The sequence below is a fragment of the Phalaenopsis equestris genome, unplaced genomic scaffold (genome assembly GCF_001263595.1).
Source record: "Phalaenopsis equestris unplaced genomic scaffold, ASM126359v1 Scaffold001146, whole genome shotgun sequence".
Taxonomy (NCBI): domain Eukaryota; kingdom Viridiplantae; phylum Streptophyta; class Magnoliopsida; order Asparagales; family Orchidaceae; genus Phalaenopsis; species Phalaenopsis equestris.
The window spans coordinates 273182-287556 of NW_018165585.1; the positions used below are offsets into that span (position 1 = coordinate 273182).

General features: G+C 33.2%; 1 protein-coding gene across 1 annotated transcript in view; it reads right to left on the reverse strand.

The window, feature by feature from the left end:
- Nucleotides 1-8861, reverse strand: part of LOC110033343 (F-box protein PP2-A15) — a 19018-nt gene extending 10157 nt beyond the window's left edge. The window contains exons 1-2 of the mRNA XM_020737276.1: nt 8261-8861; nt 8033-8151 (exon numbers count right to left, since the gene is read on the reverse strand). Of these exons, the coding sequence (XP_020592935.1) occupies nt 8033-8151; nt 8261-8572 (431 nt within the window). The 5' untranslated portion in view covers nt 8573-8861. The remainder of the gene's footprint in view (nt 1-8032; nt 8152-8260) is intronic.
- Between the last annotated feature and the right edge of the window lie 5514 nt (nt 8862-14375).

Here is a 14375-nt window from a genome sequence, read left to right on the forward strand (position 1 = left end):
TTCCTAAGGCTTGAAGTCCTATTTGGAACATTTTCCTTGAATCTACGCAACATAGCCCATAACCGCTCGTTCATAAGACGATGGTCTTGTGCCAAAGATGCTAGACATCAAAGGAAAATAGGAATTGGCTGGAATTTCTAGAAGGGGGAGTCTCAATTCTAGTTTTCTAAGATGGTCCATAGGAATTTCTAGAGCTAGAACCTAGGCTCTAAGGAGGAGAAGAAAAGACCTCACAAAAATGAGGTCAACAACTCCTCTATTTGCAAAACGACGCTCCTGTTCACGGTAACTGCACGCGAACTCTTGTTCGTGAACTCCACCTAGCCTAACGCCGCAAAGGTTCATGAACTGTCGCGTCTCGAAGCCCCGCTGACTTTCGAAGAATAGATTTCCTCTTGCTGTCACGGAACTCCTTTCCGCAAGCTGTTGTGACGATTCACGAATTGCAAACTGATCGCACGAAACCAAAGCCGAATTTGCCTCTGCGTTGCCGAACTCCTCTGTCGCACGTAGATCCCGATCGCGAACCTCCGAAACTCCTCCTGTCACGATCCAAGGCCTTAGCCTGTTGTTGCAGAAATTGTCGAGCCCGCAAGCTTCACTTGTCGCGAGATCCTGGTCACGAATTGTTCGCAGAATGTCGCGATCCTCTGCGAAACAACCGAAGTCTTATGTTGTCGTGAGATCAGAACCTCGCGAGAACTTTTTCCCTGCCTGCTGTCACTGAAGAAGCCCCAAAGTGCCGCCTGGAGTCCGAATCGTTCGCCGCTTTGCACGATTCGTGAAACTGCTGCAAACCGCAATCCTCAATCACCGAATCCTCCTTCGCTGAAACACCTTCGCCCAATTTCCTCTGAACCGTCGAAAACCCTAGCCTTCAAACTTCTTTCTCAAATCTTCTTCCTGCACCGATCACCTCCGCTCTAGAACCTCACTCAATACCAATTGTTGAGAAATTTAGGGCAAAAAAAAAAACAAGAATTAACACAAATCCAGAAGAAAACATAGAGATTTAATGAGGTTCGATAAAGATGTCTACGTCCTCAGAGCAGAGCGGCGAATCTCACTATTTCAGAGGAGTCCAGCTGCATACAAATAGGATTACACATCATATAGATAGATAAAATCCATAGATAAAATTACTAACACGCTCTCGCTCCCTCCCAACCTACTTATCTCCAAGAGACACATTTTCATTCCAAGAGACTCCAAATTCTGGTATATGAGTCATTTCTATTATTCTGGACAAGTTGATGTTTGACTCCAAAATTTTTATTCTATGAGTCATTTCTATAAATTCTGGTATATGAGTCATTTCTATTATTCTGGACAAGTTGATGTTTGACTCCAAAATTCTGGTATATGAGTCATTTCTATTATTCTGGTTTTTGCATTCATGAAAAGGTTTGATTGGCCTACTTATATAACATTTCTATTATTCTGACTGGCCAAGTTGATGTTTGACTCCAAAATAAAACTGCCGGGTGCTGGATTTAGATCATATTCGAGACTAATATTAATTTTAAAACTTCAGAAGTTATTGTTGTAAAAGTGCCTTGGGTCAGTTAGTTCAAGGGGACCTCCTCGCTGGATGTTAAAACAAATGGGGCCAAGCGATAAGTCCGCATTCTTTCTATCCATGAATTGTAAAATAATAACAACAACAATAATAACAAAAATTATTTTAAGTGACAAGCAAATAGTATACCGAGGAAACAGTGCTCAAAAGTATCTTGATCGTTTGTGAATCATAAAACTCTAAAAATACATGCCTATGGAGAGTACAGCTAAATTGTTTTCTTAGTTAAGCACTCAACCCAGATCAGAATGCATTTTCTAGCAGTTCTAGCGTGTTCGATCATTATGACTACATTAACACTTATCTGTGAAGAAGAAATATTGAGTTTTTGTCATGATGGGAGCTCAAAACATCTGGAATGAGCATGAAATGTTGGGAGGAAGGAGCTTGTCTGCACAAATGGAGGGCATGGGAGAAATTGTTTGGGAAAGAACAACCCTCGAACTAACTTAACAGCCAAGAAGAATGAATTATTTGCCATGCAGAAGGTTAAATTCAAATTCAAGTTGGAAAGAAGATGAATGCAAAAACCAGTCAGAATAATCCTAAGATCATTTTGGACAGCTTCATGGACTCAATCCATCTGAAAGCCACAAAAAATGGCCAAATTCTCACCCTGATGGCGATGTCATGTGGCAAGAAACTCTAGTTCCCTTTTTCTGCAGGAGCATGACAGATGCGCTGTCAAAATATAGAATTAGACCACCATAAAAGCGAGCATAAATTTGGCTTCTGCACTTTCAATGGCATTGTTACCAAGGGTTTCAAATTTGATTTTGACGTCATTCCTGCAGCAGAAGTTTAACTTCTATGGTTTTGATGATTAAACCATTTCAGTATTTATGTTTGGTTTCTATTTCAATCATTTATCATTAAAATTCCATATTTTTAGAAGAAAAAATTTACATATATATCACACAATTCTTATGTATTTACACCTAACATCTAAACCTTAATATTTACATTTATAAATACTGGGGTGTAATAAATTTATGGATGAAAAGGTGTATTCCACTTTTAAAAAATAATAGTGGTTTTTTATGTGATGTCAAAGATTTTAGAGAAATGCATGTATATAAGAAAGTTTAGGTGTTAGATATTTAAATACATAAGAATTGTGTGGAAAGTATGTAAATGCCCAATAAATCCATCTTAAAAAAAAAAATCTTTAAATATGAAACAAGCTTTGTGGACCAATATTATGCCACTTATAATGTTCAGAACATTTCGCCGCCATATCAATCATTTATTATTAACTTTTATATTTCAAAAAAAAGAAGAAAAAGAAACAAATTTATTGTATAGAAGCATTTTAAGATATGAAACAAGTTTTGTAGATTAATATTATGCTAGTCATAAAGTAGTGGTGGACCTAGATGTAGCTGGTGTTTAGTTTTCAAACTATTAAATTAGTAGCACAATTTTAGGATTACTTATGAATCATATTTTTTTTCTTAATTTTAGTCTATTTATTAGATTTTAATATCATTTAAATATCAAACTAATATTTATTAACTGAAATCAAACTGAACATGCAATTGTGATAGGTATTGGCAGATTATTTAATATTTGAAGTATGACATTCGAAACATGTCAAAAAAATAACGAAATCTATGTATTTGTTATATCTACAAAATTCTATAATTTTCTTTTCTATTGAAATTTCTCCCATTTTTATCTAAAATAAATCCTGACTTTGTGTATCCATAAATGCTTCAAATCTATCTCAAATGTGTTGTGTCTTCCATGATACAAAAATGAACAGCATTAAGGTTAATTAGCATCGTGAAAATTGCTTCTTTTTTTATAAAACAAAATTTAAGGTTTAAGATGAAATCCAACTCTCAGCTTTTTTTCATTATATATCCTCAAATGTTACATCTTAATGACAGAAATTAACATTCAAGTTGTTCATTTCAGTATCGTAGAAAACAAAACACAGAAGAGATAGATTTGAAGCATATATAGTCAAACAATTTTAAGAGTTTTTTAGAAGAAAACAAGAGAAAACTTACGCTTTTTATTTTTTTTGAACTTTGTAGATAAAACAACTAAACTTCAATTTTGTTAAGATGTTTCTAATAACAAGCTTCAAATCCTAAAGAGGCAAACACAAATTTTCAAAATTGTACATTTAGACTTTGATCCTTATACGTCAATGTATTTCCTATAAAACAGTTAATGATATTTATAGGAGATAATGTGATTGAATGATAATTTTTTTCCTAAAGAATTAAGGATGATGCTAGGTGGAAATTCAATGGCAATAGTGCAAGATGATAAACTATAATGAAACATCATGAACAATAGATAAGTACACCCTAAAACAACAATCTACATAAAATGGCTTTCAAATTCTTCGGATATAATAATAATAATAATAATAATATAATTTTTTAGGCCACGCCACTTCTAATGGAGGAATCTACTTTTTTTTCCATCACCTTAGCAGCTTTTAATTAGAGAGAGCCGTCTTTAGAGGTTTGGTCACATTAAATGTCGACTATCTGATGATTCGGTTAGGAGAGTAGATGTTTAGATTCGACTTTTGTTAAGAAATGGAGAGGTATACCTAGAAAGACTTGGACATATTATATAAAATATGATTTTAATTTATTAGAATTAAATGAAAATATGACATTCAATGGGACGCAATTGATAAAAAGGATTCATGTAGCTGACCCTAGTTAGTCGGATGAAGGCTTTTTGTTTTTGTATTTTCCCCAAGAAGAAAAATAAAAACAATCTCAATACTAAATGTTAATAGCATTCTAAATAAATCCTTGACTTCAAAATATCCTATTTATAGTAATAAAATAATGAACTATGAATTGAAACATATTCGACCAAAGTTTTCACTATATTTGACATCTTCAATTAAAAATGAGCACAAATTAAAGGAGGGAGATAGAGGCGCAGGGGGAGCTTTAATCTAAAATTATTTTCTCTAAAATTTAATCTCTTAATGTTTGCGTTGACCTAAAAATGTGTTATTGTCAATGGCATTCTTTCCAATATCCTATCTTAACTATGTCAATATTTTAGCAATTTTTTTTCTTCTCTACAATCCAATTCAATAGTTTTTAGATGTTACATGTTAGTTATCAAAGTTACAAATGCAACATAAAACACACAATTGGCAAAAAAATCACTCAACTGCCCAAAATGGTCCTAAAGTCATATATAGATCTCCAAAGCAATAAAGTAGAATAAATTAAGGGTTTACATCATATAGTCATTTAAAAAAATTAAGAATCCTTCATATCACCTAAATAAATAACATGTTACATAAAATGTCCTTAGATATGGCTATTATTTCCAAAGATCCTATTGGAATTTTCAAGCAAAGGTAGGAATTAATTGTTGTTCTCAATTAGTGAACAAATAATATTTAGGAAAATTTAAAAAAACCCCATTATTGTTCCCTCTTTTAAAAAAATATATTTTTTTAAGTTTGGTATTCAAGACCCTTTTTATTTCATTTCTAGACCAAAACAATAATTGCTATAACTAGTGCATAAATCTTCCTGCAAATGCACAATCTAATAAGGTGACATGTGAATCATAACACTTATGTTACAATTTTTTTTTTTTATGATTCAAATTTTAACTCGAAATCATAATAAAAGTAATATTACAATTGATCTACACATCCTCTAAAAAAATAATTAAAACGAACTAAATTAACAACTCTATATTTTTTCATTAATAGTTTCTCTTCTCTACTCCATTGAATAGCAATAGCCATCTAACAATCATTTCAAACCTCAATATTGAACTTGCATGGACTTTCTCACACTGATCTTAATGGTTCCACCATCACAATATCGAGTTCCTATATGAAATCCCAGAATAACCCTCCTGAAATATACCAATGCTTGAGGGATCTTTGTGAAGATAAATGGTTGGTCAAACTTAATAGAACAACCAAAATTATAATTCACCTAAAATAATTTTATCGAATAAAAAAAGTAGCCCATCCAAACAAACAAGGTGAGGTTGTGCCCAACCCAAGCATAAATGCATGACAAGTGTGCAATTGAGATCATAAGAAAATATTCATGAATTTAGACCTTTTTGCATAACTCATACATCATTTGTCTAATTATATAAGCTATAGATTCAACATATGTTGAAATACCTAGATTGGGTGCAATCCATATAAATTAGAAAAAAAAAAATTGAAGTTGTGAATTTTCAATTTGTCAAAAAAAGTTTTGTTGATTGGTTGACACCACTGAATTTCATCATATTGATGCCTTGCGAAGATCTCATGAGGGACCCTATGGTTCAAATTCTATCAAAATTGATGCTAACGTACGTTCATAGTTTGATTTGTTTAAGGTCATATTGCTCTAGAGAGGGCAATGAGGTTGACAAAATGATAACCAAAAGGGATAAGGGGAAAGAAAATAAATAAGATGATTAATCAAAAATACAAATGATTAAATTTTATTGCCCTTGTGCGCAAGCAAATGAAGACTAAAGGAACCTGGATATTGAGTTTAAAACAACATCCTTTCTCATGCAAAAGGATAATTAAAAAGTATTTACAAACTTTCTTAGTTAATATAAGACAATGCTCCAATTGTACTTAGAATCAACAAAACCTAAAGCTTCTAGATAATGCAAGGAGACAAATATAATTTAGTGGGACATACGCACTAACCATAAGCAACATCTATCGTAGAGTAAAAAAAATATTTCTAAGAGATTCTAGTATTATTTATTATTTTTAATTTATTTTGTTTTTATTTTATTTGATAATTCAGATCATCTTTATTTTAAATTTTGTATTATAAGTTTTACGATTTATCTAAATTTAAATTATATCAAAATTAAATTAAGATTGGTTTTGTCTTGTAACCCAATTTTTCTAAAAAGGGATTGAATGGTTGTTACGTAGATTATTTAATCATGAATTGAAATATATTCCCTTGATTTTTCTCTCTCTAAATTGGTGGCTCCTCTTAGCTCTCCAACTAATCCCTTTTCCACCCTCTCACTCTCTCTTCTTATGTTACTTCTCTTCTCCTGAACTACAACAACATTCGCATTACAATGAACACTATATCATCCAAAATCATGCAACTATAATGTTATAGTAATTAAGCCCAATTCCTAGTTTCATCTCTTAAGGAACTCCTTTCTTTAATTTCCCCATGCCTAAACACAAATCCAGTAAATCAAAGGCATTCAAACTATAGTGAAAGAAATTAAAAAAATTATAATCAAGAATCCCTCTTCAGGGTCACACTCAAACATCTAAATTCTTGAAGAACAAGAGAAAAGGTTTAGAGATGGTTGCATGAGAATAAAATGTTAAGATGAAAGAAATATATACAGAGAAAAGTAATTAAAATACTCATTTTCTTTATCTAGATTGAAAAAAAAAAATTGAGATATAGTTGCATGAGATTCAAATTTCATGGTGTAGCACAAAAATTAAAATAATGCCAATAAGCTAATAATCATATTTCCAACATGAATGTACTCCATATAAGGAAGATAGAAACCAAAAATAAGACATCAAAATAAATAAAATGTCATATTAAAGCATAGTGGTATGAGCCCTCACAAACCACTCTCACCCATCAAAGATGAACATGGAGACAACAAAGATGAGAGTTGCCAATCCAAACTAATATGTAAAATGGTTACAACTTCAGTATAATAAGTGTATAAACGTACTTTACATGACTAAAAATTTATTAACTAGACTGAAGCAAAAAAATGCACTCATCAATACAATATATCTTATATTAAATACTTTAGATCCAGATAACATAAAAAAAAAAAAAGTTCAACTCCAAGAAGCAAGAAAATTCTCAGTCTCTTATGTACAAGACACCAAAGATGATAAAGGATTTGATACTTCTTTCTCGACCTACTGTTTCTAACAAGAGGTGCACTGCTTAAGAAATCCATCAGAACTGACCGTCCACCTTATTCAGCCAATTTAAATTCAGTAAATGCCCCTTGGGAATGTCTGGCAACGTATTTATGTATGATTTAACATAAATCTTGCTAAACAAAAAAAATATTATATATATATATATATAATATGGAAATTTTAAATCCAGGAATTAGTAAATCCCGTTCCTTTTCAATTCCTTCTCAGTTCTGCCTTAAATCACAGATTTATAAATCCTATTATTGGTAGGATTTAGTAAATCGGAATTTATAAGATTTATTAAAGCTGCCAAAATTGTTACCATAGACCACCGCAGGGTTTTAGAATGTCAATGCTCCTACATAGTCCACAATAATTCAGCAACTTGATCCAAAAATGAAAACCCGCTTCAAAAAATAACAAAAGGTTCAGTTGCTCAAAAACGAACTAAACACCACTCTACAAAGGCCTCAAGAACAACAAAGACTCCAAATACACACGCCTTAAAAATTCTAAACAAACGTTAAAGCAAACCAGACGCAATAAGTCCCGTTTCGTACCTGGACTCTTCAGTTGCAATCCAACTCCAATACCTCCGATCATCTATTCCCGTTATATTCATCGCCTTAGCAGAGACAGAAACACAGACACCACAGGTAAGCCGACTGAGCCAGACGGCCTGCAAGGCGCTCAACCGTCGTCAACAACAGAAAAACTAAACGCAATCCTAAACAAGAATAAAAGAAAAAAAAAAGAAAACCTAAAAAGAGTTAAGTGGCTGGCGAAACCTTGCCGTCATCGAAGAAGACAGTACGAGCGAGTATTGCGAAGATGTCCTTCTTCTTGGAAATGTTCTGGTAACTCTCGGGGGGCAGAAACTCGAGGATGGAAGCGTAATTTCCGGGCAGTTTCGACTCCCAAACTGAATCAGATGAAGCTGCGCCGCGAAAAGCTCGGTTGAGACGAGCAAGATTGCAGATCTCCGGTGGCGTGAGGTGCATGAACACGGAGGCCACGCAGCTCTCTGGTATGTCTCCGAGTCCAGGACCACCATCGCCTGCATTGCTAGACTCAGTCAGGTTGGAGAGAGAAGACCCCATCACCGCTCCTCACCTCCTTTTCCCTTGAACCTCTTCGCTAGGGCTTTCCTCTTATTCTTTTCTTGCAACCTTTTCTGCCCCCTGTCAATCGACCTCATTGGAAACCTAAGTCCTCCTTTTATGTCTCCTTCTTTCCCCTTTGCGTTACCGCGGCGGCGGGGAGGAGCTCCGGACTTGCGATCTTGGGATCGTGTCACGATACCGGCGAAGAGAGGTCAACAGGCAGCTACAGAACGCGTATAATGAAGTGACAGGCTAAACTATTTGTTCCTTTGTTTGAATAATTGAATTCAGCTGGACGGGGAAAAATGGCCAAAGTTTCAGGCTAATAAATACAGTTTTAACCTTATCTGATCTTTTTTTTTTTTAAAGATTTACGTATATACCCCTCATAAAGATTTACGTATATACCCCTCCATTTTTACGTATTTATATAGACCGAATTTTTAAATTTTTCCTTATTAAATCGAATCAGGAAAAAAAAAAACTTTAACATACAAAATGGCTTAGAGATTGGCGACTGAATGTCAACAGGGACAAATGGTTGATGATTTGGCTACTTATGCTGAGTAGGATTCATGGCTAAATCCTGCGGTTCTTCAAGGATAAAATATTACATCCAAATTATGTACAAAATTTATTTCCGGAGTTTAATGTATTAGGTGAGCCCCACCGTAATACATCGACATTGACCAATGTTAAAAATGGAGAGGTTCACTTGACACATGATGAGTCATCATTGGACTTCGGATGATGTAATATTTTTTCTCCTCTCCTCTCTCTATCGAAATGAGCATTTCTTCGTCCTCTCATCTCACTCACCGACGAAGGCCTAGCGGAGCCCTCACTGGAATGGCGAAGACTTCCATCGACGATGGTAAATGAGTCTCTCCTCTTCCCTCTTATCCATAGTTTTTATTGTGTTATTTGCTTGTATTATGATTAAAATTAGAATGAAATACTTGATCGTGGTCATATTAAACACTTTGATGCTTACTAAGATCAAGTACGGTCAGAAGTTTTGTGATATTTTCTAAAATATTTTTACATTCCTACATTTTTTTTATATTTTTTTATTCTATTATTTACTGATATGAGGCTTCATGGGAGCTTTGTGATATTTCTTAAAAAAAAAAAACAGAAAATGTTTTGTCTTATTTCTTGAAAGGCCGGGAAGAACGATAATTCAATTTTCCTTTGTTCTATGCGCTCATTATTGTTATCTTCGGGTTCTTTGAAAGTTATTTGATCACTGCAGCTGTTCTATATAAAGTATCATTAGTTTGCTTAAAGCTTATTTTTAGATATACTAGTTTTTTTGCTTTAGCTTAAAATCCTCCTTTGCTCTTTATTTTGCATTAATTGTTTGTTACTCGAGTTTAACCATTTATCAGAAATTATTTTTAGCTTTGGATTAACAAGTATGCCAAGCTCTCCCTCGTTTTGTTGGTTCTAATTGTTGAGTAATGTGAAGCCCGATCCACTTCTCCTATAGACAGTTTTGCTTATATGGAAGTTTTTCTTTTATGATAGTTAATTAATCATTGATTAATTAAATTATTTTGCAAAGCCTCGTTTATTTCCTTATCTTCTCCAGAATCCCACCGGTATAGGGGTCCATTACGCTTTTGAAAGATTATTTAAGATAATGTTATCATGCTTTGATATCTTACTATTCTATGGTTTGATCTTAGAATATCTGGTTCATCTTACACATTTCTCTGTGGTTTTCTAGAGAAAGTTGAGAGGTCCTTAACAGACCACAACCTTATGTAAGTACTTCAGAGATTTAGAGCACAACATCATTAATTCCTTTTCTATCATATGCATAGCTAGAAAAGATAAGAATCAAGACAGAATAAAACATAGATTTAAACAAACCAGTAGAATCATAATAATCATTAGTACATTAATAATCATTAGTACATTAAAAAATAAACTTACAGACATTGAGCAGGAAGATATTATTTAGTCGTTGTGGCCAACAGACATTATATTACAGCTAAGGGAGAAGAAGAGAAAAAGAATGGAGGGAAGAAGAAGTTGTCCCTCCAAATTATGGAAGTCCCCTTTAAATAGAACGGATGTCATCTATCTTCAGGAATTATTCGAGTTGTAAAGAAGCTTGAATTATTCTCCTTGTGGTCTGAAAAGATGCTTTAATAATTTTACTTTTTCATGGTGGAGGAAAATGATTCTAGGAATATTCTTGTGCACTAACATCGATGGTTGATATTTTGAGCTAAAAAGATGCTCTAATTATACTTTTTGTCAATAGTGGAGGATAATTCTAAAAATATTCCTCTGCATTAATTTTCTTTTGTTTGCATCTGTACTCCGCTGAACCTTTCTTCAAGTTTAAATCATATTTCATGTATTATATCTTTCTCCTAACAATACATACATCTGTGTATCTTTTCTTTTTGTGGTTTCTGACAAATATAATTTTTTACTTTTGCATTATTCCAACTAAGTATAGCAATCCATTTTTTATACATAACTTCATGCACCCTTTTCGTGGGTTGTTTGCAATAACTGTCAATAAATAATTGCTATGACGAATAAAAAACCCCAAATATTTGTGGCATCTATTTTCTTGGTTTCTAACCACATCTGATATAGATCTTCAGCAGTAGATCTCTGGAATAATTCCATAGGTTTATATTTTGCAGTGTAAGGTTCACTACTTATTCCAAGTTGTATAAGAGATACAACTCCTCCTCTTAATTTTGGATAAGTATGATATATTTTTATATATAAATTTCAATGTTTCACTACCTGATGAAAGGCATCTGAAGCTTCAATTATAGGCTTTTGATAATTCTTTCAGAAGAGTTTCATACTCTAGATCATCATTCAGATTAATCCACATTTATATAATTCTGATACGAGTTTTGAATCAGTGTTTCCATAAATCCAGACAACTTGATATTTTCCCACTATGTGAAAATAAATTTGAGGATTAAGTATTTCGTCCTGAAATGATAATTGTTGCCATTCTTCAGTAATATATGTAATTTTTAGTAGTATCTTGTAATATTTTTGCATAAGTATGTGTATTTTTTTAGGATGAAGCCTCTTCTTTTGTGGTAATGTCGGTCTCCAAATTAAAAAATTTTGGCTGCCGGAATGGATATCCTGACGCCCAGTTTTAAAATTTTTTTAATATATATATATATATATAATTTAGAAAAAGTAATATTTTAATTTTTGAAAGTATAAGACCGAACTGATCTCATATCTGCAATATTTTAAATGATCGAGCATTACACCGCAGCAATTTATCAACCTCAAATGATAGATACTCTATTTGCTGGTGGTGCTCGATTAAATAAACTAAGGAATTTATGACATTCGTTTTAGTTTGCAAAAAATTATTTTATATTGACCGACAAAATCCCCTATCTAATATAAAGAATTAGACAAGGTTTATATTATCTGGGTTCTTAAAGCTCCCTATAGAGGCAAGCCCCTATAGTCAATTACATCTTAAATGACCGAAGTCTCTTAAGAGAACTCTCGATTTAGATCAGAAAATATTGTCTCTAAGAATTTCAAAGAATAATATTTTTCAAAGATTGGACCAAGGAGTGTCAAATGAAGAGGCTCAAATTTTGAACATTTTCTGTGGAATCAAAAAGAAGAAAATCTAGGGGTTGTCACAGATTCTGCGGAGAACCTCAATGAATTCTGAAGTTATCTTATGGTTTGGCTTCAATTTCAAGAAGAAAATTATCAAATGTTTCATTCCGCCAATTTTAGTAGTTATGGTTTACATTTGTGTGATGATCGTATAAATAGCATGAAATATATGAAGATTTAGGTCGTGATTAACAACAATCTCGGAGTCCTAAGACGATTTAGAGCTTATATTGCATAACATGATTGTGCAAAAGACCTAAAGATGAGTTGAGAATTTATGTCGCACTAAGCGGAAAACCTCAAAGTCCTATGGTTTGGGTTGTTTAATTCTAAAGAAAGATTTGTTGTTGTAGATCCTTGTGTTGTTGTAGAAGGTTGCCCACAGAGTTAGCTCTGAGCTCCTCAGCGAAGTAGCAATCCTAAAGTTTTAAAGTTTACTGGTTTAAATGACAAGTTTAAGTTCAATCATGGGGAGGGGGGTTAAAGTTGATTAGAGCGCCACTGATTAGGATCCCACTGTTCCCTCATTTTGGCACCACTATTTTCTTTTGAATTACTTAGCTTAAACGAGTTGTTAAACATATTTAAACCGGGGAGATCTCGTTAGCAACTGTGGGTTACCTTATCCAAGGGACTCCTGTAAATTCAAAAGGACGTGTTATGAAATTATTGTTTTTATTTTGGTTTTGAAAATCTTGTTTAATTTTAAAAAAGTCAATCGATTTTGGAAAGCTTGTTTTATTTTGCAGGTAAAGTAAGCATGTACAATGTTTTAAAGCAAGAGTAAGTTGTAGTAAATAAATGACAAAAATTAAATAAAACTGTAAAAGCGTATTTGTCTTCTTCACACTGCTCCCATTGAAAGATAAGAACTTACAACATGTATATATAATTTTGCAGGAAATTTAAATAAATTGCAAGGATAGATGAAGGTATAACTACCAAACCTTGAGTCATAACTTGATGAGTCTCTAAAGGTTTTAATGGATGATTTTCTGGAACAAAGTATAGTAAGTCCAATTGTCCTTCAAAATATTCAAAAGACTATAAAAGTATTTGGGGAGCAATCCCTAACAACCTTTTAAATCTTTTTGAAATATTTTGAGTTCATTTGAACCTATTATATTGTTCAATTGATCATTGATACACCTAAAATATATAGTGTTTTTAGACACATTTTTATACCTATTTTTGAGATATTGCGCTTTAATGGAAGATATTTTTGTGTTTTTCTTGCAGATACAAGTAAAAATGAAAAAAATGCTTAAAGGAGTGAAAAAGGATCAAATTTGGAGCAAAAATGTGAAAAATTGTGCAAAAGAGTTTTGGCGCCTAAGCATCAGATTCGGCGCTTAAGCGCAGGTTAAACAGAGAAGGCCGCACCTAAGCGCCGAGACCCCACGCTTAAGCGCCAGTTACAGTTACTAGATGAGTAAAATCAGTTTTCACGAATTTCAAAGAGGTTTTTGAGGCACCCATTGGCTTAATAGGTGAAAAATTATCATGAAAGGATGCGTCTCTTGGGCAAATACATCGAATCAGGACACATTTTGAAGAGATCCCAAGGCGGCTCTTGGAAAACTATAAAAGAAAGAAGAGAGGACGTAGAAAAGAGTCCCAAAAAGGTCCAAAAAAGTTTGAGTCCTGAAATGATTGGCAAGTTTTGAAAGTTCTTCTGTGGGGAGTTAGTTCGGAGAGATTTTCAGGAATCACTTTTTATTTACTTTAACCTTTTGTTATTTTGTGTTGAGTGATTATAAAAGAGAAGAGATTCAAAAGAACTTCAAGAGTTTGGTGGAGGACTTGAGATAAGTTTTTATCTTTTTGTTTTAGATTACTTTTGGTTTTAATCGAGACTTGTTGTTGGTTTGAAAATTATTTCTTCTTTTAAACTAAAGTGTGGTTTTGTTTTCTCCATAGATTCTGAGTAGTTTTTCTTATCTTTCTTCTTAAAATGATATGTAATTAAGTTTTGGATGGAAGTTGCGGAGAGTATTGATCTTTAATGATGGAAGAAGTTTTGATGATTTAAATCCATGCATTTCATTTACGTCTTGATTTGGCCAATCCAGATGTTAAAATTTGTTGTGAGAACATGTAAGAACCGGTATGTATTATCTCAGAAAGGAATCAAGGGAACTCTAGAGTGAGTGCTAGTATC